Below are 25447 nucleotides of genomic sequence, written 5' to 3' on the forward strand. Positions count from 1 at the left end.
AGAGCGTCCTGTGACCACATAATGACTCCTTAGAGCATGTTTTTCCACTTGCTATTTAAACACAATTAGTCTCATATTTTGTGCCCCATCATTAATGCTACATAAATACTACCTCAACTCCAAACAGTTCTTTTCTCTTTGCTTAATTTTAAAAATTAATTTTCTGGAACTGAATTGATAGCCTTGCTCCTGCATTTACTGATGATCACACCAGGGTCTTCCTAGGCTTTACCTGCTGTTCTGTGAGTGCACTGCCACTTGAGACCTCTGTATAGTGGGAAATTTTCATCCTGGCTACCATGTGAGGAGTAGACTCTCATCCGCCTAAAGGCCTCAGCCACACATTCACTAGTCCTCCTGCTCTTGGTGCCTTCACAGCTTGGTGTGTCATCTTTTCTGGTGCCTTCTGAGATCAGAAGTATCGAGACCTAGACCTAGCTGAGGTTTAATTTAAGTTCTGGGACCCCAGCTTAAGGCAAGTTGTGGCTGCTTAAAGAAGTCCTTGGGCTGTAGCTAGAACTGAGACAGAGATGCCCAGTGAGACAGAGACAATACCAGTATCCCGTGACAGCCCGGCATAAGACATATCAGCTCATCCGTGTCAAAAGATAAAATCCTCTGCTTGGCACACCCATTCCTTTTTCCTCTGACCTACTCACTCACATCTCTCCAGGGAGGCCCTGCCTGGTGGCCTGTCTCCTCTGTACTGAGAGGCAAGCCCAGTGTGTAGAGGGTGAGCCCAGGCTCATGCATTAGGACAGGGTTGGTGGCCCCTTCAGAGCAGCAGCACCTCGGAAAGCCTCAGTTCCCTGTCTATGGGAGGAGGCTGGTATTACTGACCCTCACCTCTCAGACCAGTTGTGACATTGACTCAGCACATAGGAAAGTGTAGGCACAGTGCAGGTGCTTCCTTTGATACAAGACCTAACATCACAGTTGCCACTGTGGGCACTTATTTTACCTTCTTCTCCTCTTGTGGAATAGAACCGACCACCAGAGACTTGCTCAAACATCAGCCAAGGCCCAAGAAGGGCAAGGCCACTTTGCACAGTCAGTAACTAAAATGTCATAAGAATAGAATTCATATCTGAGACCACTCACATAAGACCTTTGTGAAAGCAAGGTGCCACAGCATATCCCAAGTAGCAGAACACCTCTGAGCAAACTGAACATCTGTACACGATCTCATTAGGAGTACCCTTGGGAATGTACCAAAAGCAGCCAGGTAAAACCACTAGCTTGGACTGGGATTATAGTTCTGTGGTGCAGCATTTGTCTAGTAAGTACAAAGGTGTAGGATGGGAAACACGTTAATTCCATAGTTTGGGAAATTTTACATTTTCTCCCACGTTCTTGGGAATTCACATTTCCTACTGGTCTTAGAGGACCTGAAAAAGTTAACAAAGAAAACTCAAGTTAATCTAGAGGTTTTTGAAGGTTTTTTAAAAAAACACTTTTACATATTTTAAGTATTTATTAGATTATTACATATTATAAAAATACATAAAAACAGTTCCCACTGAGCCTTCTTTGGATATGGTGCTAAATTGCCCAAGATAAAAGTGAAGGCTGCCCCTGACTGTCACAGTTGATTGGTGGTGTTGCTAAGTGCTCAGAGCCCCGAGCATTACAGCCTCTGGAGCCAGAGCATAATCCCTCTTGCTTGGACAACGTGACGGTACCTTCATGTCTCTGTTCGACTCTGAACAAATGATGCAATCACAGCAGGGAGTCGTGACCTAGAGCTGACCATGTACATGGCTAAAAATGAGACAGGAAATCATCCCAGGAATCTCATGTGAAATCCCAGCCTAGTGTTTCTCTGCACTATAAATATCTTATATAAATTCTATAAATTTGAGAAGCCTAGCTGATTACTACAGCCTCAGATTGCTCTTATCTTGAAAGAGTATTGCAAACATGAACCTTTAAATCTTATCTTGTGGGAAGAACCACCAGCCTTTTGCTCCAGGAATGAGTCTATGCCTTCCCTGCACAGGGACCAAGGTGATAAGAGCCTTCTGCAGGATCAGAGACCAGGAGGGGGGGGGCTTATTTTTTGAATATTGATTATTCAAAAAAAAAAAAAAAAGCCTCTGAGTCTGCTAGAAACCAGAAATCATTTTCCTGGGAAAATTGATTTGCGAATTCTTACTTGATGGTTCGGCTTTAAATTTCATTAGAAAATGGGACCGTCGCCAGCTAGTGAACTTTTTACCTGATTAGCCTCTGTCCTAGTTAGCTTCAGCTGTCAAATTGACACAGCCCAGAGTCATCTGAAGGGAGGCTCAATTCAGAGATTGCCCAGATCAGATTGGCCTGTGGCCATGTCTGTGAGAGATTGTCCTGACTGATGATTGATGCAGAAGGCCCAGCCCACGCCTAGGTAGCCCCATCCAGAGGCAAACGGGTCTGAGCTGTATAAGGAAAGCTGGCTGAGTGAATTTTCCTCTGTTGTTCCCATACTAAGGTCTTGCCTAACTTCCCACAGGCTGGGACTTGGACATTATAAGTCAAGTAGCCCTTTCCTCACCAAGTTGCATTTGGTCAGTGTTCTATATCCGTATCAGAAAACAAGCTAGCATCCTTTTTGTGATAGCTTGGCTTGCCCTCAAACAGCACTCTTCCCTGTGTTTGCATTAGAATCCACAGTTCACCTTGCAGGGAAAGCAGCTTGTTACACCCATAGCATGGGAACCTCTGCTCTTCATAGATGCAGCCTGAGCATTACTTATCCAAAAATGAAATCTGAAATACTTCAGACTCCAACATGAGGCCACAAGTGGAAGACTCCACTTTTGCTATTTCATTAAACTATTAATGTATTAAAATTATTGTTTTATTACATAAAAGAACCTTCAGGCTAAGGATTAGTCCACTCTTGAAACATAAACTTTATGTTTAGACTTGGTCTCCTCCCCAGGTAATCTCACTGTGTATATGTAAATAGTCCCCAAACTGAAGAAACTTAAAATCACAAACATTTAAGGTAGGCCACACTTGATCTATGAGCAACTGAGAGGGTGGGGTTTGTTTGTTTGTTTGTTTGTTTGTTTGTTTTTCTCAAACTCCGAACCTCTGATGGTCCTACTGGTTTAGAACAGAGGTGCCTCATGAAATTACAAAGTTGAAAGCATTTTGCCTTAGCTGAGGCTATTCCATACAACTGGAAAATGTTCACCACCACTACCAAGCCTTAAATCTGCCTTGCTGGATAAGACTCGCCCTTGTTCATGTCTATGCTTGTGCTTTTTGCCCAGCATGGCACCTCCCTCCTCCCTCTTCCATGTCTGGGTACTTGTCTCCCAGACATTTGCCTCACTCTTTTAACCAGCCTGAGTGGAGTCAGAACAAATGTAAAAATGATAAGGAATCCCTGGAGGGAAGCAAACAAGGGTATTCTGAGTGTCTTCAGCAGAGGGAACGGAGTAAACACTCTCCTGTGGGCACTAGTGCCAAGTCTCCACATTTCTAGGAAAGAGAATACAGATGTTGACCCCGTCTGGAAAGGTTAATAATTACATGTCTTCAGCTTCTCTAGAGAACTACATGCAAATGACTACTTGTTTATCTTTCATCTTACCTCAAAGTAGTTTCCTTCTTGTAATTTCATCCGCAGACATTCTGTGCTGAATCAAAGCAATAGGTTCCTAACAGTTTTATAGTGTCCTGGCATCTTGGGTTCATTTACATGAGCAGTTCATTCCTCTGCTTTTATCTCTGAAAGTGTTTCTGTTCACACCGTCCCCACTTTCTCCACCAAGCCCTGGAAAGGAACCAGATCAGTGGCAACAATATCATAAATATTTGAAAGGGAAAGCGACAGTATTTCCTTTTTCATTTAACTCTGGAATATAAATGTGAGTTCTGATCAGTGAGTCACAACAAAATAGTGTTTTAACAAGCCTGACACCACTATAGCAAAATAGAGCTGAGGCACCAACCTATAAAGATAAAAAGGTTATTTTGACTTAGAGTTATGGAGGTTCTGGTCCAAGATTACATGGCCCTCCTTGGTGTGGGAGTGTTGCTGTCAAGCGAGGCACAGAGAGGAAGAACTCAATACCACAATGTCTCCTTGACAGGCATGACTATAATGGCTACAGAGCCACCCAAAGCTTCCACTCTTCCAAATTTCACTAGTCTAGGGACCAAGTCCTAGACACATAGACCTTTGGAGACACTCAGTTCAAACTGTAACAATAAGACAGTCGACACTTTCTGTCTGCTTTTGGTTTCTAAATATGTTCCCCCAATAAAAGGAATAAAGTTTTTTTAAAGAATGAAGGCAAGGTGTAACAAGAATGGAGGAGGCAGCTTGAAGAGCTGAGAAAGGAAGATGGGGGTCAGGAAGCCTTGAGCGTGTGGTCCCAGTAGACATCTCCAGGAGTGGGGCACAGGGCAATATACTGGGATGGCAGACCTGATGACCCAAAGGGATCTCAGTGTCTCTTTAATGGTACCTCTCCCCTAAACCAGGTCCTGGATATGTTCTACTGAATATCCAGAGCTCTTCAGGACTATTCAGACCATAGAAAAGTCCCAAGAGATAAAGTGTACCCTCTACAGAATAAGAGACCTGATGGGGTACAGCTCTGTCCAAGTGGGGTCCATGAATTAGACAGTCATGTGGGCCAGTGAGAATTCTCTGATGTTGATCATTGAACTAGAGTTATGTAAGAATGTTTTCAGTTTAAAAAAAAAAAAAATCACAGTCTAGCAGACCCAAGTAGATAGAGAATGGAGAGATAAGCAAGTAAATAGAGCCAGAGGCTGCTATTGGGGAGCCCTGATGAAGTACATACAGAAGTCTGTACTACTTAAACATCTGTGCAAGTGTCATTACAAAATAAGATGCTAAACCAAAAACAACAAAAAACCCTCTGTATGAAACCAAAACTATGCCCTATCTACACACAAGGTGACACTTTACATCTATAAGAACGTTTTCTTTGAATTTTTGGTGTTTCTCTATATTATTTTCTTCCAAACTCAAGACCAAGTCATTCTCCTTGCCTCGAGCATTATGAAAACCTCTGGCTAAGCAGTAAGTTCCCACCCAAGCCCCATATCACCCTTTTGCAGAGTGACTTCCCATTCTAGGCTGAATGCACGCGCGTGCGCACTCACACACTCACATATCTTCCCACTGTCTTTCACCCCCTTGCCTGGTCCCATCCCCTTCACCTTCTAACATCTGACACTCCTGGCTTTTGCCTCTATTGTCTGCCTCCCTTCCACTTAAATGAAGCTCCGTGGACCAAATACATTTATTGGACTGGGCAAATCCATAGAATCTTCATGCCTGGCACTGAATAGGTCCTTGGGGAGTATCAGCTGAGGGAATCAGTTTTAGAATGCACTTCCCACTTCATCCCTGCAAATGAACCTGAAATAACTTGCAAAATTTCCCCCAGTCCAACTCAAATCTTAAATTTTTGTAACATTTTAAATTACATTTTAGGTTTGTTTTATGATAAGTCTGATAAACTACAAATAAAAAGTACCTCTTTTTTTGTAAAAGAAATGTTATAAATCCTACTTGTAGTTGTGTATTGCTAAGTTGTTTGATGGGATTTCTAGGTTATAAAAGTATAATGCCACAACTTTAGGCAATGATTCAGTCTAGCAGTTGGATGTTGTTACATGACTTTTTAATTCGCTTTTTTGCTGAGATTATTAATAAAGACAGCTGTACTAGAATTATACTATGCATTACAAAGAGCTGTCTTCCATTCATGGACATATGCACCCCATGCTCTACCATGTCACCTCTGTACTTATGTCTGTGCTACTGATACTGGCCAGGCCCAGTGAAAGAACCCGTAAGAGCCCAGCAAGATAAGGTTTTTTATGTGACACTTAGGAATGATCTGTGGCTCTTTTAAGAGCCACCTACTCACTGGGGAATAGACCTCAGATAAAACAAATCCACTAGAGTCTAGCTCTTTTCATATAGATAGCCTCCATTTGTATTCAGTCAGGAGACCTTCCCACCCCCATCCAAAAAAAAATCCAAAACAAAAAACAAAACAAAACAAACCATAGCCACAGTGCAGCAGACTTTTTAAAATTACAAAAACAATAAATGTTTGCAGTAAAAGCAAAGAGTGAAGCAAACACTACAGGAAGCTGTCTGGGGATGCACTTATAGGTGAATCCTGGCACTACTTAAAATTCACATGTGTGCTATACGCCTGTATTTTCAGCACTCAGGAGCTACAAGCTGGAGAATAGGAAAGTTCATGATCATCCTTGTCTACATAGTGAGTTTAAGGCCAGCCTGGGCTACATGGGACCTTGTCTTAAGGAAGAAAAAAAGGTATGGGGAGGGAGAGTAAGGTTGTAATAGTTAGTGTCATTTGTCAGCTTAACAAAATCTAGAATCATCTGGGAGTTGGACCTCTGGGGGATTATCTTATATTTTGTTAACTGAGATGGGAAGATCCATTCACTGGGCAAGGAATCCTGTGCTGTGAAAAGTACATTCTTAATTGTTCTCTGTTCCTAATTATGGATGTAGTATGGCCAACTCCCTCAAGCTGCTGTCACTGGATCTTAATCTAGAACTGTGAGCTAACATAAGCCCTTTTCCCCTTAAGTTGCTTTTGTGGGTGTTTTGCCACTGTTGTTAAACATGAGTTATTCTCTCCATAAATTACTAATTATAGTAATTTATACTATACAGATATATAGAAGATGTTGTCTAATTGGCAGAGGTGAACGGTGTGGACAGTGTCTGTGTATAGTTTTTATAGGCTTGATACACAGTGTCATGTGTTCTATCATGCAGAGGCACCCTGCTGATTAACATTTTCATTGTTTGAAATTCCTTTCTTATTACTGTAATAGAAAAAGCTAAAGTGACTGTACAAGGGTACATATGTTTTTGGTCACTTATAGATGGGGGTGGGTAGAGTCCCTCACAGTTTCATTGCTGGACTAAGTGACTCATTGTTCCGTGAGTGTGTGTGTATGTGTGTGCGTCCATCTCTTGGAATGAAATGGGAAGGCATGTGGTTTGATGGGACTGGCCCCTGGCCTGGCTCTGTTATTTGTTACAGTCTGGTTTTAGATTCCTACTAGTGGCCTTGCATTACTGGGACTCTGGGGCAACAGTGGCCAGGGATGTGAAGGCAGAAGACCAGACAGTTCATCATGCTGATTAGTTGTTTCTGTAGTTTCAAAAAACTCTAGATGTTTACTGAGCCTGTCTAGAGCAAAGGGACAAACCCAGAGATCTGAGGCAGTGTCTTTTGCTTTTGTATCTGTCCTGGAAACCTCTTTGACTCTGAGAGAACCAACCATTTGGAAGAAAGGAGTAAAATATGTACCATAAGTTTTGGGTCTGTGTCCATTTTGAGGTTCGGCCTTCTAAGGTTCTGTTCAACAGACCCTTGTTCCTTTGGCTTAAAGGAATTAGCACACACAGTTATTTCTTGGTTTGAGTTTCTTCCTTGCTCCCCAGCAGATTTATCTGCCTAGCAGGCCAGAAGATGTTGTCAGTGCTGTCCTCAGTGGCAAGTTTTGCTTGGGTTGCCAGATTTTTAGTCTAGAAACAGCCATCTGGGAAGGTGCATGTGATATCAATTGATGCATTCAGTGAATGTCAGGAATCACTTGCTGAGAGCAAACTCTTTGTGAGGTGCTTTCATATAGTGCTTGTGTGACATCCTGTGTGTTGAGCCATCCTAATTGTACTGCTAAGAACATCCAATCACAAGGGTTGATGCATGCAGTAGGTAACAAAGCCTAGGAACATGTCTAAGATATGTAGGCTGAAAGTCCACACTACACCACAATTTCTGTCTAGTATGGCAGATGTGAGAAGTGGGTATTTGGGGAAACTGAAGATCTGGAGGTGACAGATGAATTTGTCCACAGATTTGCTTGTTCCTCAACAGCTAAAGCATTTTACACAAAATGTCTGACCAACTAAGTCCTTGAGAAATGTTTAAGCCTAATAGAGATGTCTTAGCAAGGCATGATGTCAAGCAATTTATCTTAAGAAAATAAACATATGCACTAAGATATATATTTGAAGACAATCCTAATAATTCTATAATAAGAACAAAAAGCAGGGGGGGCAGTGAGCAGCGTGGGAAAGGTCTTCATTTTTGATGCCTTGTGAGCACTAAAGCAGCAAAGAAGCATGATGACATGGCGAAGTGTTTATGATGTAATGTGGAGCTGTACAGCCCAGCTTAAAAGTGTGTGTGCAGTATGATTGTAATTCTGTCAGGGTTTCTATTTATAAATATCTGTGCAGAAGAATGTTGTCACAGTGAGTCTGTGAACTGTCGGTGATTAGCCGAGTTTATTCCCCCTTTGTTCCTTACTGTATTTTTCCAGTTTGATACGGGAATCACGTCATTTCTGTATAAAGCTAACATATGTATTTGTCTTTATACATCACCTTTATGCATATGCATGTATTTCGATATGTGTGCATATTGCTATTGTATAGGTATATTAATGTGCAAACGTGACTATATTTTGGTATCACAATTCTTGAGTTCAAGCAACCCTTGTTTTATTTAATAAGAGTTCTAAAACCCAATAACAGTGATCCTGGCTACTTGGAAATGACAGAGAAGCTGTAAAATACTTTCTTTAACTGAGAAGGTAAGTAAGAGTGAATCAAATGTTTTTAAGAGTAGGGACTTACTTGAATAACTTTTACCACAGTACATCCTCAGAATTGTTTTGTTTTATTATGAGCTGTTATTGTTTATTACTATGATCTGTTAATTTCATACCATGTCTGTAAATGAACTTTTATCACTAGCACACAATGATAGGAAAACTCATGTAGCTTATAGTGCTATCCTTTGTCCCAGGCAGCTCTGGGGGCCACAAAGGTAAGGGAGACGACTTATTTTTGACTTGGTTCACTAACACATTTTTTTTCCTAAGTAGCTTTCAGTTTTGTTTGATATGATTGGTGTCGAAATATAAAAATCAGTTTTATCAAAATAGCAGAGTTTATGCATCTCAGATGAGTTAAATCCACAGATAAATAAAACAAAATCCATTCATCCAGATAAGCCTGTCTGTTGAAGTAGAACCAGTGCAGAGCAGTCTCCACCCATGAGACCCTTTGCCTGTAGAGAAGTCTCCCAAGAGCCCTAGTTTTGAGATCTATTTTTAGTGATAGTTAAATCTCATCTGTAAGGGGTTTCCAAGGACTTAAAATATTTGCAAACCTTATTGAAAAGTATACTTGGTAAGATTCTATGAAACAGCATAGACTTTGAAAGTAAGCTGAAGTTAACAGTCAAGCAAGGCTATCTATTCTCATGGATGAAGAGCCACCATGTCCATGGCACTGAATCCAGTGCTTCAGCTTCAGTTCTTAGAGACAAACCAGTGCTGTAACTTAAAACAAAGCTCAAGAAGACTCAATAAAATTAATTTTTTTTACTACAATTAATTTAGCCCATCCTATTCATCCTGAAACTTCAAGTCATGAGACAGTCCCCCACTCCTCTATTTGTGGTTATTTGAAACATCTCAGCTCAAAAATCTTGGAGCCTCTGTGGCAAGAAGGATTCAAAGTGCTGAGGAGCAGCTGGTTGGTGGAGGAAAAAAGGCCAACTAGAGCAGAGAGCCCTGCGTTCAAACTCTTGCCCCAGGACTAACTATTTTTGTCACTGGGAAAGCCCTGCTGCCTCCAGAAAAGCTTTTGATGAAGCTGGAGTGACACCTGCCTTAGGCTAGCTTTCCTCTGCCTGCCTCAGCATGACTATTCTACCTTAGTCCTTCTAGGTCCTGCAGTTTCAGAATAAAACAGTCACTGCTCAGAGGCTTAGTATAGAATTCCCTGATCCCATGCATGTCCTCCCCAGAGCTCCTCTGGTCCTCTGATTGCATCCAGCCTTGACCCTGCAAGACCTTTGATATAGGAATCATTTAAACAGAGATGACAGATAAAGACAACTCAGGGTCCAAAAGCTTTTGCTTTCAGATGCCCAGCACTGCTGCAGTTACTATGTAGTATCTGGGAAGAATGGACCGTCTTAATGCTGGGCATCAGCCTGTACACCCCAAGGGACCAGGCCATCTACTTAGGAACGTCTTGCACTGCAGACAGCTGGTGAGGGGGGCCAGAGAGGCACAGAGCTTCGAGTGTCCTGTTTTCTATTTTTGTAAGGTGTGCCTCTGGCACAGTTTTAACTGCCAAAGTCAGAAGATCTTTTGAATTCAGTAACAAGATTCCTTAGGTTCCAGCCAGCAGCAGCAAGGTCTATTACAGGAAGCTGTGGTAAGAATCTGTGCCAAGACTGGGAGCAGAGAAGCTGAAAAGACCCCTACACTGTTCACCTGCTGGGGAACATGAAGACCAAAAGCCAGAACAGCACTTCTTCCTAAATCCCTTCCTTTAAGTCTGCAAAGAAAGGGGCTTTGTTCCTTCTTCTGTATGGTGAATGTGTAAGAGATGACAACAGAAAGTCTAGGAACAATGGGACATTTTATTACCTCATGGGGGCCCTTACAGCAGAGTGTGTAGTGGGCCAATCCAGCAAAAAAGCACCTCCATCCCCCTCAAAGTTTTATGCTGTTGACGTAATTGTGCCCTGTCTTTTTCACATTACTGGTTTTATTTTTAAAGCAATTAAATATTTGGTTCATTTGTTTGTGATGCTTTCCACTGCATCTTAACCAGTTGAGGTCTGCTTTCTAAGAATTGGGAATACTGGTGAACAGGTATTTAGAGCCCTCCCCATCTCTCTACCAAGTTCCCTCCAGGCTTTCAGCTGGCGAAACTCACCCGTCCAGGTCTGTGGACAAAGACCACTGCGAGATTTTCAAAGAGACAACCTAAGAACCAGTGTCCAACCGACACTGTGAATCCAGTGTCACGGATGCCCACTTCACAGATGGAGAAGCTGAGGCTCAGAAAGGTCGGGTAACTTGTGAAGGGAGTTGTGGCTCCCTCTGATTCTAGAATTGCTGCTTAGTACCAGCCCTAACTGTCATGCCAAAACTTCTTGCCATTGCCAAAATTACATATATGGAGCATCAGGCTCTGTATGTCCCACTCATTGTCAAAACAGTGCTTCAGGGTTCAGATGAGGAAGGTGAGGCTAAGGTAGCTACCTAGATGTCAGGATGGAACTATTGGCTCTCCAGCTTTCCACCCCCTTCCAGGATTGCATAGATTCATGTGTGCCCTGGACAATTCTCCCATGGAAAATAGCTGCTAGGGTTATGGCTCTCACTCTGCTGAAATATGAGTTTCTGGGGGCCCAGAACCTTGCTCTTTTTGAGAGAACCTTCTGTATCCACCCTGGGTAAGAAATGAGAGCATTCAGTGTGCCTAAGAGGCCCAGGCTGCTCCCGGGAGCTCTTGGCCCAGGTTCTTGCACAGACCTATGAAATATGCAACCCTTACTTGATTCCTTAATGAGCCCCAGAACAGCTCAGAGGTCTGCTAAAGGGACAGATGACAGTGTGACACAAAATGCTTCTAGAACCCTCCTTTAAAAGATTCCGTGGAAGGACATTAGAGCTGCACACAGCATTAGCTTTGTGCCTTATATATTCACTACAAAACGTCCCTTCTGTAGCTTCCAACATTTACCCAGATCAACACTGCTGGTATGTGTAATGGTTTTTCCAGAGTTCTGTCTTGGAGGTTGTTTGGCTTGCGGGCAGCAAGCCCTGTGGAGTTTGGGGAAATAGCCAAAGAATGGTGTGTCAGTTAGAGTCTATAACAGGAGGTGTGTAGTTTTCTGTCTGTCCTCTGTCACAGGCTTTGGGGTTCAGGGGGAGAAGCAAGGCTTAGCTTTTTACCCATCACGTACTGCTCTGTCCTGCCAACCTGGCTTTTTGCAGGAATTGCAAAGCAGTGGAGATAAACCTGTGACGGAGTACGTGTTAGTTTGTACTGCCCAGACTATATATAGATCAGGGAGAGGGGTTGGCTGTGGAGCATTTGAGGGAAAAAGAAAGAGTTTAAAGAAAAATGCAGTGGGCTGAAAACAGACTTTGAAGCGTGGAGCCACGGCCGATCTGGGCAGGAAGAGTGGCGAGTAGACTTGGGGAGACATGAGACACATACTTCACCGCCACATAACTTTCCTGGAGGAGACAGTGTTTGCTGTAACCACATAAATGTTTCGAAGCTTAGGAAAGGAAGAGCATTAGGAGACCAATCTGGGGAGTGGAAAGCTTCGCTGACTTAGGAGGCCCTGTACACTGCAAACCAGAATATCAAATGCATTTGTACTTTCCAAATTTCTGTTTCTTTTATGTTAAAACATTTTAGAAAGAATGTTCTTGCCTAGAGACCACAGACATATTTTCTTGATTTGAATTAAGTGTTAGTTCCTAGACGGAGTCAGTCATGTGAGCTGTGTGTAGGCATCTGTTCTGTTGGTCGAGGCAAACTTTCACTGAGACATAAATTCCAAAAGAGGGAGTGGTATTTTTCTTTAAAAATGAAAGAGGATTTGAAAGCAAACCCTAAGATTTTTCTTAGTCAGGGAGTGGCAGGAGTAGAGAGGCCTTTTGGGTTCCCCTAGCTTGTCTTGCATAGAGAAAGGCCCTTCCCAAAACCCCTGAAACATCTCTAACCCAACTTTTGAGTTCAAAGGCCAGAGGAATATGACCTTCCTCTCCCCAGCCTCGTGCGACCTTGTCCTTCAGCATAGGGGCCTTTTCGACAAGATGATGTAGACATAGGTCCTACCCCCAGGGCCATAGTACCCTCCATAGTGCTGGCTTGACTCCCTTACATAGAGCAATCCTTCCAACCACATGAACTGGAGAAGGGACCAAAGAACTGATCCATTGGAGGTAGTTTATCAGGACAATCAACAGTCAGCTGATGGCAGACTCAGCTCTAAAGTTGCCACTGATGGGGCAATTGGGGACAAAGATTAGTAGAAGGTTGGTCAGAATGAAGAGAACCTCCAGCCTGAGTGGCCTACTAGGGTTTCACCACCCAGGGATTTTTGCAGTCAGTCATGTTGTGTCATTGCTGATGTCACTGTTCTCATCAGCCTCAGCCCCAGGTCCCCCTGCAGAGAAGTGCAAGAAAAGAGCCTACAGGTGGTTATATCAATGCTTGCAAGGGCATGAGTAGGCTATTGAAGTGATTGATTCCTACCTCAGGGACAAGTAAGATGGCAGGCAGGCAAAGGCAGCTTTTGCTGAACAGTGAGCCCAGCCTCCCAGGGAACATAGGGAAACATCAGGAACAATCTACTAGGCAGTAGGCAGTCACAATTAAGAATGCCACCATGTCCCTCTGACTGCTTTTTCCATGCTGTTGAGGTAAGGTCCTTGGGAGAGGTTTGTTGTTGGGGTTTGTTATAATTTTTGTTTTTGTTTAAATACATCTCCTAAAGACTGCATCCCCAATCAACTAGAGAAGGTAGAATTTTTTTTTTAATCTCCCAAAATTTCTATGCCTTTTCCCCAGGAACTATATGGTTTTTGTGGATTTGAATAGGACCTGGAAACTATAGCTTATTTTCAATCTTGTAGGAGAAAGGCCAAGCAATTTCATGACTGAATTCTTCCATGCCCCGTTTTACCAGTCTAAATATTAGCATATCCCTAATTCATTTATCTCAGCTTCCTCCTGTCTCTCAGGAGCTATGAAGAGTGTAGAGCTAACAAGAGTTGCAGACCCTATGGGCTCTGGGGATAGAGAAAAAACATAGGGTAGAAGGAGGGTCAACCTAGACATTTGCTGAGTTTATACAAGTCTAAACTGTCAAACCTGGAACCACCGTTAGTGTTTTAGTGAGTTACTCCCTAAGCTAGACTGGTTGGTAGCTTAGTTGTGTACTGTCTATGCTATGAGGTTCCCTGGATCCTCCAAAGAGAGGAAAGGAAATCCCATAGCCCTTGACCTACATCTGTGGAGCCAGAAACTCCACTTGTCCATGTGTTGAGATACTCATGTCTTTACTTTTGTTTCATCTTGTCTGTTTTTCCTTCATATAATTGCACAGTTGCTTCATATGTACTTGTCCCATTTGTATGTTGCAGGATGTCAAAGTCTTTAGTGAAGATGGGACGAGCAAAGTTGTGGAGATTCTAACCGACATGACAGCCAGGGACCTGTGCCAGCTGCTGGTTTACAAAAGTCACTGTGTGGATGACAACAGCTGGACTCTGGTGGAGCATCACCCACAACTGGGATTAGGTAGGGGACTGGTTTCCTAGCTTGGGAACACTGTCTGGGGACTTCAGTGTATGATCAAATGGGTATGCCACAAGCCAAATGTAAATGTGTCATCATTTCCTGCCATGTTGACTGGTGGTCAATAGTTGCTCTCCATTTCTTCTGGCCCCTTCCTTTCTCCTAAATTACACTTTTCTTCCTTCCAAGTCCTCACCCTCTGTTACTCTGAGAATTTCTCCTTGAGTTCTCAGAGCAGTAACTTCCCAAAGGCTTAGCCTAGGTTATAGGTCCTCTATGACTTGGTTCTTCTCTAGATGTCCAAAGCCCTGAGGGAGCTTGCTGCCCACCTGTGTGTTAGAGCCTATTGACCACTGGATTGCAGCTGCCCAAATCAGAGAGTAGCTCACTCTGATGATAAGAAGAAGGGAGTCATGATTCTTTTGTGGTAGGGACAGGGAGTCAGGATAATATTACAGAGGCGTCTCATAGACATATAATGTTTACATAGTGCCTTTCTGAGATGATGCCTGTACTGTGTGTGCACATGTGCACAGGCACATCCATGTCTGTATCTTGTCTGTAGAACAAGAGCATCTTTTAGTCTGTAGAGAATTTGAAACTAGGTCCCCTTTTTGTGCTCAGTTGGTTCATCTCAGGTAGAGAAGCTTGTCAGACTTTTGCTTAACATCTTATTTGCATGAAGTCTGAAGCCTGCAAACCTATGAACAGGTATTTAAAGACAGAATTTCCACTCAATTAAGCTATAATTTCCCCATGTTTTCCATGTCTTAAAAGAGAGATATCAAATTTCATAGTTTAAATTCTGCTTATAACCTTTTTGAAAGATTAGGCTTAGAATATTCATTGAATTGATTGGCACTCTTCCAGCAGGTAGTATACAATTTTTTAAGCATAGAAAATGTGATGTGAGCTTGAGTCACAGTTTTTCACCTCTCTGGTCTTCCAGATACCTGTAATGCTTTGCTGCAAGTACACAGAACTCTATTGGGTTGTTTCTGTTACTTTCCCCATTACTACAACAGGAAAGTTTATGGAAGGGGGCTTTGGGGTCAGAGAGGGACCTTATAGTTTGAGGATTGAGTCTAGGGCAGGTCATGGCAGCAAGATTACATTTCTTTCTTTCTTTCTTTCTTTCTTTCTTTCTTTCTTTCTTTCTTTCTTTCTTTCTCTCTTTTTTTGTTTGTTTGTTTGTTTGTTTGTTTTCAAGACAAGGTTTCTCTGTGTAGCCCTGGCTGTCCTAGAACTCACTCTGTAGACCAGGCTGGCCTCCAACTCAGAAATCTGCCTGCCTCTGCCTTCCAAGTGCTGGGATTAAAGGCATGCGCCACCACTGCCTGGCTGATTACATTTCATCTATAGAGAAGAGGCAGACAGGGATGGCTGCTAGGTCACCTTGCTTCGTCTGTGGCATGGTGCTGCCCACATTAAGATTGGGAGCTCTCCACATAGACTGTGGGTCTCCTCCTCCTGGCTCAAACCCCTCTAGAAACCCCTTAACACGTTGTGCTCAAAGCTATGTTTCTTAAATGGCTCTAAATCCAGCCATACTAACATGAAGATTAACTATCACGTTCATCTTTCCTGTCTATTGCCTATCTGTGTGACAACTGAGCCTTTTCCATTGTCACTACCTATCTTCTGCCATATTCCTTTACCTGCTCCATAATGACTGAACTACACTGTGACAGGTACCTTTGGTGTACAGTCTGTGGGTTTAATGGCATGCACTGAGAAAATTGGTACAGATTCACACAGAGGTCTTACTACACAGGGACAGCCTGGAAACTGTACTCAATTCAAGGGTTTCTGATTAGAGCCCTCCAATGTGGAGCCACCATACAGTACAGTGCATAAACTAGATAGTAAGGCTTTGAAAAGAACTAGAACAGGAGCACCTTATTTTGAGGGAGTAAAAAAGAGGACACCCATGCATATATAGCCTTCTGATGGTGATATTTCTGTCCCTTTCATTGTTCTTTTCTCAGTCACTTTAAAAGTACGCTAGTGTACTTTGAAATGAATGGTATTTTATTTTGAAATCAAACTAAAATGGGGAAAATATAAAAGAAGGAATAAATGAAATTATTTTAAAAGAAACAGGAAACTTTGGGTTAAAATTTGACAAAAAAAAAGAAATTTATGAGCCTCACAAGGCCAGAATCTAGAAGAACTGGATATGTGCTTAGACAGTTTTCCTCTGATGTCTTTTCCACACTGATTCCTCTCTTGTTAAGGACAGTAAAACACACTCACCACCTGGGCTAGATCTTGGAGAGCAACCCCAACACAAGCTCCATTTCTACCTTCCAACTCTCGCTTGTGTATGTGTGTGTGTGTGTGTGTATGTGTGTTTTGTTGGTTCAACCTGTCATTTAATTAAAACAACAAGGAACATAGCTAACTAGCCCATTAAAAGGAAACCCTGTTTCTGCCAGGGTTGCACAGCAGTCTCTTGTCAGGGTCCTACTGGTGGAGAGACGTGGCGCTTGCTCTGCGGTTCCTCTCAGAAAGCCCTCCTTAGCATCAGCCGCCCTGCTGCTGAGGGCTGAACCACAGGCTTGTGGGAGGCTCTTTGTAATGGATGTTGCTCTAGGGCGAATTTCTGGGTCCTGGCCTGAAGCGTGGGGCCTCACCTATGCTCAGTGTGGACCCACCCTGCCCTACATTCCTGGGAATCACTGTCTCCATGGAAATAACTTTCTTGGGCAATTCTATATTGAGCCTTCTTATTAGGGAGGAGGACACACAGGGAAACAGTACAATGTACAAGTCTTTTGGGCAAATTCTAAAACAGATTATGACCCAAAACTGTGACAAATAGGAGCATAAGGATAGCATTCTTATAGTTTTAGTTCATAGGTGACCTCAAATTAAGGTCTTCAAAACAATTACTATGCTGATTTTTAGCAGCTGATCTACTGGAAACTTAATCAGAAGTTAAAGTCTTTAAAGCAGACACAGTTGCAAAGATAGCTTGTGTGAGCCAGCTCCCTTTTTGCTAGAAGAGTCTATAGTGACCTACTATGGTTACTAGTGGACTGATGGAGAACCAGTAACAGTAGTGTTCTTGCTGTCTTGTACCTGTGAGTAAGCAGAGGTGAAAGCCTGTGAGCCAGGAGCCCATGGTTCTTCCCAGTCCCCAGTGTCACCTTCTGCCAGCATCTACCTCTGAGGCGCCTTCTTTCACAAAATACTTAGCAACTGGTAGATGTGTTGTTCTGTCTGGCAGTTTCTAGAGGGGGAGGGGGCCGCTGATTCTCCAGTCCTCTTGTTCTTTCATATGCTGTCATCAAGACAAGCACTTCCCAGCCAGGCGGTGGTGGCGTACGCCTTTAATCCCAGCACTTGGGAGGCAGAGGCAGGAGGATTTCTGAGTTCGAGGCCAGTCTGATCTACAGAGTGAGTTCCAGGACTGCCAGGGCTATACAGAGAAACCCTGTCTCGAAAAAAAAAAAAAAAACAAAAAAACAAAAAACAAAACAAAAAAAAAGACGAGTACTTCCTACCTGTTGGGGATTCTTCGGCCTCCCAAGTGTAGGAACAGTCAGTGATAAATCAGGAAGGCCTAGAGGCCTTCCACAACAGCCTGAGGCCATCAGCTACAGAGCCCTGAACAAGGGCTCAGCAGGGTTTCTCCACTGTTTCCCAGCTTCCTGGGGAAGGAAACTGGAGTTGATGCTGCAGCTGGTTTGCATGAGAAACCACAGTGAGGCCCCTCTGGGGTCCACAGACTAGGGTAGGGGAGGACATGATCCTTCAGGGTAGTATGGGCTAGCTTAGCAGTCACTGGTTACCTGAAACCACAGTGGGGCCCAGTTTCCCCTGCCTCCTTCCCCAGGGACCAAGCCCTCCCCCTGTGTACGTGCAGTATGTGTGCAGCTTCCTCGGACCTCTCCCAGGCAGCTGCTGTATAGACCAGAGCTATATAGACCACAGCATTGGTCTTAGCTAGAAAACTCCCCACAGGGTCTTTGTGCCTCCTGGGGTTCTTTGGAAAACAACACTTTTTGATTTAGAGCTAGCCACTGCGTTCTTACTAGGGCAGTTGCTGCCTCTCTGTTTTACTCAGTTTTTTAAATGGTGAAAATATTTTATCCCATAAAACAACCACCTACAGGTTATTGGGTTGTTGAGTTTTGTTTTAAGTTTGTTTAGAATATTTTCTCTGAGAAAAGCTCCTGATGGAATTCGCTGATGTGTTTTTGGATGAGAAAGTCTGTTTAAAATGAATGAACTTAAGCCTGGCTGTTTTTTTAAACCATGCCATCAGTTTTTAGTCAATGCTTAAGTTGTATGTGGTTGTTCGCATACGTCTTGAGGAAATATAACCCTTGTATAAACACAATCGTTCATGTGTTCCAGAGAGAATTCTCCCAGATAGAAGTAAATGGAAACTATTCTAGGTTTGCATCAAGCATGGCTTTTTATGCCCTATGAGATTTGCAGCTGCCAGTGGGAACAGATTCTGCTTTAAAATATGTTTCTGCCAACATGTCCCCTTCTCACAGTATCAAAATGGAGGCTAAAGATGCATTGGCCCAGGATCTGCTCTTGGTAACTGGAGTGGTTCTGGTAGAGCAGTGCCCGTAGCCACAGTTCTCCTTTGTGAACAGAAATTCTTTCTACCAGTTCTGAGACCCTTTAAAGTGGCTTTTCCTAAGGGTCTCCCTTCCCTCAAAGATGAGATTTTTTTCTAGAGATTCAGCCCTGGCTTCATGAGAAGGTGGGGGGTGGGGGGGGACGACTCAAGATAAAGAATGCTCGTGTTCACTTAAGCTGTGAATGCCTGGCTGGCATCAGGTCACACATGTAGCCTGGGGTGGACTTGTCGATACAGTTTATCCTGTTGTCTGATGTGGTTAGTTCTATGCCACTATCTATCCCCTCCATTATGGCTTTCAGGAGCTCTGTGGGAGGAGCTCTCATCTCCATTCCATAGTGGAAAGACACAGTTTCTCTGAACATGTTTTTCATATCAGCAGGGAGCAGGCTAAGTTCTCCATGCTCCCTGTAAAAGCAGAGGTTCAGAAAAGGGACTAGGCAGCCTTTCCAGATCCTTACAGAAGGTGTTCTAAGAGGTGTGTGTAATATACCTGGTGAAGGCAAGAGGAGAATAATCCAGCTGGTGCCTTCATTCCATGATATGGCCAGTGCTGACTAGCTAGGTGTGAATAATGAGTACCTTGTGTATCCCATTGCTTATGGTGTCTCCCTGGTCTTACCACCTGTATGCCCTGTGGTCCTACCTGCCCTGACTCTTGCAGGTCCTCCTTACCTGATTTCTTTGCCTTTCTTTTGCCTTTAAATGAGAGTTGAAATTTTGTAGTATAAGGGCAAAATCATTTGTGACTCTATCATTAATGTTGTGTCAATTCCAACTGTAAAAGAAATACATACATGCCAGTACTAACCCGAACTTTGCATTTTTAAGACCTCTTTTAGATACCTATTAGTGAATTAAGGAGAGTTAAATTTAGTGTTGTTCTCAGTGCTTAAAAACAGCTTTTGACCTTGTGAAATTGCCCTGAAGTTTCTGTCACATCTCATATGTGATGCTTCTCCCTACAGAGAGGTGCCTGGAGGACCATGAGATTGTGGTCCAGGTGGAGAGCACCATGCCAAGTGAGAGTAAATTCTTATTCAGAAAGAATTATGCAAAGTACGAGTTCTTTAAGAATCCAGTGGTAAGTCTCCTGAAATCTTGGAATTTATAGTTGGGTTAAATAAAACCTGATGATCAGGTGACAAGCTGAGACTTATGGATGCATGCTGTTTAAGAAGCTGGGTCACTATTTAATTAAACAGGCCTCACAACTCAATCATCACTAGATGTCATGGCAACCGTCTCCTTCCCCCAAGGGTAGAGATGGTCAAGCTGGAACAAATTAATCAAATATTCAGCAAATAGCAGATACTCTCTTCATTGTATGTTGAAATGCTGACATCAACTCCTTAATTTTTTTTTTCCGTTTATGGGGAGGTGTCTGTCATGTGACACAGCAGGAAAGGGGCTTTCGTGACTTCTGAGCCTTTGGTCTTTCCTGAGTCCCTAGGCAGACTGACAGCTCAAGGAGACCAGTGTCCACTTCTGGTTCTGGTTCCACTTCACTGTTTTCTTGAAAAGAAAGAAATGTAATCGTTATGAGTAATTCTGCAGAACTACCATCACCATGTTGTTATTTATTTATTGGCTTGCTTTTGGTTTTCTTTTGTACAAGTTTTGATAAAAGAATGAGGACTGTTATCTAAAATACAAATGAATCATAATCATACTTGTAGAAATTTTAATATTAGCAGACATTCGTCTATAATACACTTGTTTCGCCTTGTCTCTCAGAACTTCTTCCCGGATCAGATGGTCAATTGGTGCCAACAGTCCAATGGTGGCCAGGCGCAGCTTCTGCAGGTACTAAGCAAACACTGCATCCTTGCTGAAATAGACTTGCTGGAAGGTTGAAATAAGAAAAGGAAAGTAGTGGCATAGGAGCTGTTTGCTTCTTTCTGTTTCAATACTCATTGCTGTGTTCTACACAGTACCAGTTTTGTTGGGATTTTAAGAAGTTTGAAGGAAGAAAATTTTGCCTAACCTTCACCAAATTATTTTAATGATTCAGAAAATGTCAGTTATACGTAATAAGATGTCTGCTTTCATTATTTTATGTGTATATTGCCTAATTTAATTTATTCCTTCACAGAACTTTCTGAACTCCAGCAGCTGCCCTGAGATCCAGGGGTTCTTGCAGGTGAAGGAGGTAGGACGTAAGTCTTGGAAGAAGCTGTATGTGTGCCTGCGCAGATCTGGCCTCTATTACTCCACCAAGGGGACTTCAAAAGTAAGTTTTAGAACACTCCACTTTTCCCTGTACTAGGTGTTCTTGCTGTGGACTTGGGCTTAATTTTAAAAACCCCCTGAACCTCTTTTAACTAATTAATGGTCAATTTGCATAATAACTGTACACACAGGGACTAGTGTATTGGTCTCTCAGAAATTGGATGGAAACACACGGCAGCTCCTGTTCCTCTGGGATGGTCAGCCTGGGATCCCTACTGTGGATTGAATGTAGACCCTCCTGGCTGACTCAATCAATGCAGGGGTGTACTTGGTTTTCATAATTTAGAACTTAGATCCAACCTAGCCATAGGATAGATATTAGATTGTTGTCCTGTATTCATAAGCAAAATATGGTTTTCATTCTACTGGATCAAATTTTAAGAATTACATAGTTCATAAAAACAAAGTGAGTCTTTTGTAACACGAAGCTGGCATTGTGGCTTATGCTGTTGAGATTTCATGCTGTCCTTTCAGTTCTGTGTGTATGACCAGGGGAAAAGGTGAGCTTTTAGCACTATAGACTTTTTTCCAGAAAATGTGACCTCATAGTTCACTTAACTACTGTTTTGCAGGAACCCAGACACCTGCAGCTGCTGGCTGACCTGGAAGAAAGCAGCATCTTCTACCTGATTGCTGGAAAGAAGCAGTACAACGCACCTAATGAACATGGGATGTGCATCAAGGTACTCCACGGGATGCTATCCACAGTCTGGGATGGGGAGCTGCGCAAAGGAGTTTTCTCCTGGCCAGTATTTATTTTGTTGTGGATCCTTCTGCTCTAAACAGAAACCTTTTTTTTTTCCCACATTGGCCTCATTGTGTGCTTAGGATTTGACTTTTTTTTAAATAGCCCAGGTGCTTGAGGAAGGTAGACACATGCTCTATGGAGCACTAAGAAGCCTCGGTGACTTAAGCCATTAGCCTCCTACATTGGCTGCAACTTTTACCTGGTCATAATAATGAAAGGCAGAAGCTGGTTAAAGAAGGGAAGGAGAGGACTCCTGACCTGACACCTGATTGTCTGCAGCTTCTGAGTGTGCTGTCTATGTGAGCTTCTGGTCCTGAGGATTGACCACAATACTGCCTACCTGCTATATGTATATATGAGAACACTGACACATGGATATAGATGTGTGCCTGTAGTCAGAACACACAGATGTGAAGGTGTATGTGCAGTGCATACTTGCGCATACATGCACACACACCACAGCCAAGATCATGTTCATTTTCCTCTTGGTGAGATTGTGGCAGTGTTCATCATAGTGGTGACTACTGTCTCCTGAGCTCTTATTTATGACCTGTTGTAATCATTTTATAGTCACTGTCACTTACTTAATCTTCATGGATACTTGAGAGGTTGGAGCTAGATCAGCTAGCTTCCTTGCCTTTGTGCAGATAACCAGTGACTAGTTGTATTTGGATCTCACCATGGTATATTGGCTTCTAAGGTTTGAGGATAAGCTTTCTCTAACGTTGGGTATATGAGTTCGCACTGTTTCACTGGTCAGCTTTTTGTTTCTCCTTTAGCCAAACAAAGCAAAGACCGAGATGAAGGAGCTTCGTCTGCTCTGTGCCGAAGATGAGCAGATCCGTACTTGCTGGATGACAGCCTTCAGACTCCTCAAGGTACATGACTCAAGGCTACAGTTGGCTGTACCTCATACAGAACAAGCAACTGAATGTGGGTCTATCCTGATAGAAAAATGCTATGGAATTTCTACCAAATATGACTTTTCTACTGTAGTTGTATATTCTTCTACAATCTAAGATCTCAGACCATTAGAAAGGGTAGAACCAGGTTTTCCAACTTCAGCAGCACTATCAAGTGTTGATGGAAACTGATTCTTTTTTGGCTAAAGATGGAGAGCTCTGTGTATTGTAGATCTCTTCTACAAGATGCCCCCAATCAGTGGAGACAGCCAAAAATGCCTCTAGATGTTTCCAAAATGTCCTCTGAGCATCAAGGGGTAAGAAATTTCCCCTGCAGTAGACAACTCTCAGTTCTAAGCCTGTTCAAAGTCTGTCATCAAACTGACAGGTTATAAGCCAGCCGTGAAAGGAATACTTTGTGTTAAAATAATGAGATTTCTAGGTGTGGTACACACGCCTAGAATCCCAGCAGTTAGAGGTGGAGGGAGGAAGATTGTTGAATTTGAGGCCAGCTTAGACTTTACACAGAAACTCTTTCTTTAAAAAAAAAATTGCAAGAATAAATAAAAAGTTGGTCAATGTTCTAGAAAAACTATTAGTTAAAAAATAAATATATAACAATATTAAGATGACTTTCATTTTTGTGTAGGAGAAAGGCATTACTGTGCTCAGTAGTACAGATTTACATAGTAGACAATGCAGGACATAGGGTCAGATTTTGTTCTTTGTCATTTCTTGGACACAGGACTGTACTAGAGTGTTAAAAAGTTATAACAGTTACCTACTTCTCCTATTCTCCCCCCTTTTCTGAAAGTTTCTTAAACTAATGTAAAAATTCCCCCAACAAAATGTCTTGCTGAGTCAGCACAAGAGCCTGTCATTGTGGTTACTTTGGTTTTAAATTACCCCACCCTGAAAAGGCAATTAGGTTCATGTTCTGCAAGACAGCAGACCACCAAGAGGCATGAGAAGCCTCCTCTGCAAAAGCACTTTGACAGTAGGACCAGCATGTTGGAAACAAAGAAGAAATTCACTGCAGTGCTCTGAAGCAGCTAAATGCAGGGATCAAAGCAGTGAGAAGGTTATGCAGAACAAAAGACTGCACTGGGTGCAAAGAGGTCAGAGAAGCCTTGCCTGGCCTAGCTGGCCTAACGACTGCTAGGGAGAGCAGAACATAGCCGGCCTAATGACTGCTAGGGAGAGCAGAGCAGAGCGGCAGACTAAGAACCACGGAATGACTTGGGTAGCTTAGTGTCCTCACCCTTTCCTTAAGAAAGCTCTCCTTGGCTGTAAGCACTTCCTCCCAGGTTCTGCACAGGCAGTCTCAGTTACTGAAAGGAGACATCCCCTGTCTGTGCCAAAAATGAAAGATAAGGCCGGTAGGATGAATTGGACCTCAAGCCAATTGTGCTCATACAGCTTTGTAGTCCTTCAGTCTGAGCGGACGGCCTTCTTAATAACTTATTGAGACAAAGTGGAAGGTTTCAGTTACTTTTTGTGCATTGATGGTAGTTATCTTAACTTGGTAAATCAGTTGTTCAAACCTCAGGCAGCTAGATGTTTTCTCCTCCCCCTAATGTTTTTCTTTGTCATATCTAAAATATAAGCATTGTGGGTTTAGACCTTTCCTTGCATTTTTTTTCCCCTAAAGAGGCCAAAGCTAGTGGTTTTTATAGCAGAATTTTTCCCCATTTCAGGGCAGAATCTGTAATTGCCCAATATAACAAGCAAATAAAAGGCCTGATTTTTTTTTAATGTAGTGTATTAGAGTATTATGAATTAGGAGGCATCTCCAGTCTCAGTGGCTTCTAACAGCAGACTTATTCCTCACCCCTGACCTACTAGAACTTGGCAAGGAAAGCAGCTATGGCCTGGGTTTCCATGACCTGAAGAAGGAATGAGTACCGTCTCACATTCCCAGTTAGATGTTCAAGCCTATAATGACTTTTCCCACTTCTGAACCAGGAACATGAGCCATCCAATCCTAGGGCCCATGGAAGGGTTGAGCCTAGTTGTACTTAATAGATTGCTTTTGCTCAACATCTATGCTAAATAGGGTATGCCTTCCATGAGATTACAGCTCCCTCCTGTTAAAAAAACATCTCTTTAAGTTTGTCTTGTATTTCTGGAGTTGAGGTGCATTCTCTGAAACATTCTTTGACCATGATTCTAAACCTCTTTTTACTCTTGCATACAGCAGCAAACTTGCCTACCACCTCACTTAAGGACCTATGTGTCTCACTGAGTTAGTAGAGAAAGATCTATCCTTTTATTCAACGTTTTGGGTCTTCTAGGGTTAATGGCCAGAATGGAAACTAGGTAATAAAGGAAATCTGTCAATGCACAATAGATTCACAAAGCAAATGGATTCCTTTCATTAGATCCCCAAACTCAACCCCATTTGTAATGTTAAACTCCTGTGAACTTTATTGATGTGCTTATGGCTCTTTATTATGTTAATTTATTAATTAGTTTCTTTAGGGGAATGTGTGTGGTCATGTGTATGGAGGTCAGAGGACAACTTGGGGTAGTCTTCTCCTTCACCATGTGGGTTCTGGGGACCAAATCCAGGCTTGGTGACAAGCACCTTTACTCACCGAGCCGTCTCGCCAGCCCAGAAGGATATTTCTTAACATGGCAAGTCCTGAATGTGGAGACATGGCTGTTGTCTCTTTACACAAAGAAACAAAACAGTCTACTGTTACCTTAATCCTCTGCTGTTTGGGAGAGTCACATTTAATTTGATGTGAATAGGAAGTGAAAGGCTACACGGCAATGAAGCAGGAAACATTGTTAGAGCACAC

At 42.7% G+C, this 25447-nt stretch overlaps 1 protein-coding gene across 15 annotated transcripts in view; it reads left to right on the plus strand.

The window, feature by feature from the left end:
• Grb10 (growth factor receptor bound protein 10) overlaps positions 1–25447 on the plus strand; it is a 110068-nt gene that overhangs the window by 73973 nt on the left and 10648 nt on the right. For 13 of the 15 annotated variants that reach the window (XM_031338248.1, XM_031338250.1, XM_031338242.1 and 10 more), the window contains 7 exons: positions 10740–10904; positions 14005–14161; positions 19730–19845; positions 20499–20567; positions 20857–20994; positions 21566–21676; positions 22521–22619. In XM_031338248.1, the coding sequence (XP_031194108.1) occupies positions 10740–10904; positions 14005–14161; positions 19730–19845; positions 20499–20567; positions 20857–20994; positions 21566–21676; positions 22521–22619 (855 nt within the window). The remainder of the gene's footprint in view (positions 1–10739; positions 10905–14004; positions 14162–19729; positions 19846–20498; positions 20568–20856; positions 20995–21565; positions 21677–22520; positions 22620–25447) is intronic. The other 2 variants (XM_031338247.1, XM_031338249.1) reach the window with 1 other exon arrangement.

Source organism: Mastomys coucha, unplaced genomic scaffold (assembly GCF_008632895.1).
Source record: "Mastomys coucha isolate ucsf_1 unplaced genomic scaffold, UCSF_Mcou_1 pScaffold22, whole genome shotgun sequence".
Lineage (NCBI taxonomy): Eukaryota > Metazoa > Chordata > Mammalia > Rodentia > Muridae > Mastomys > Mastomys coucha.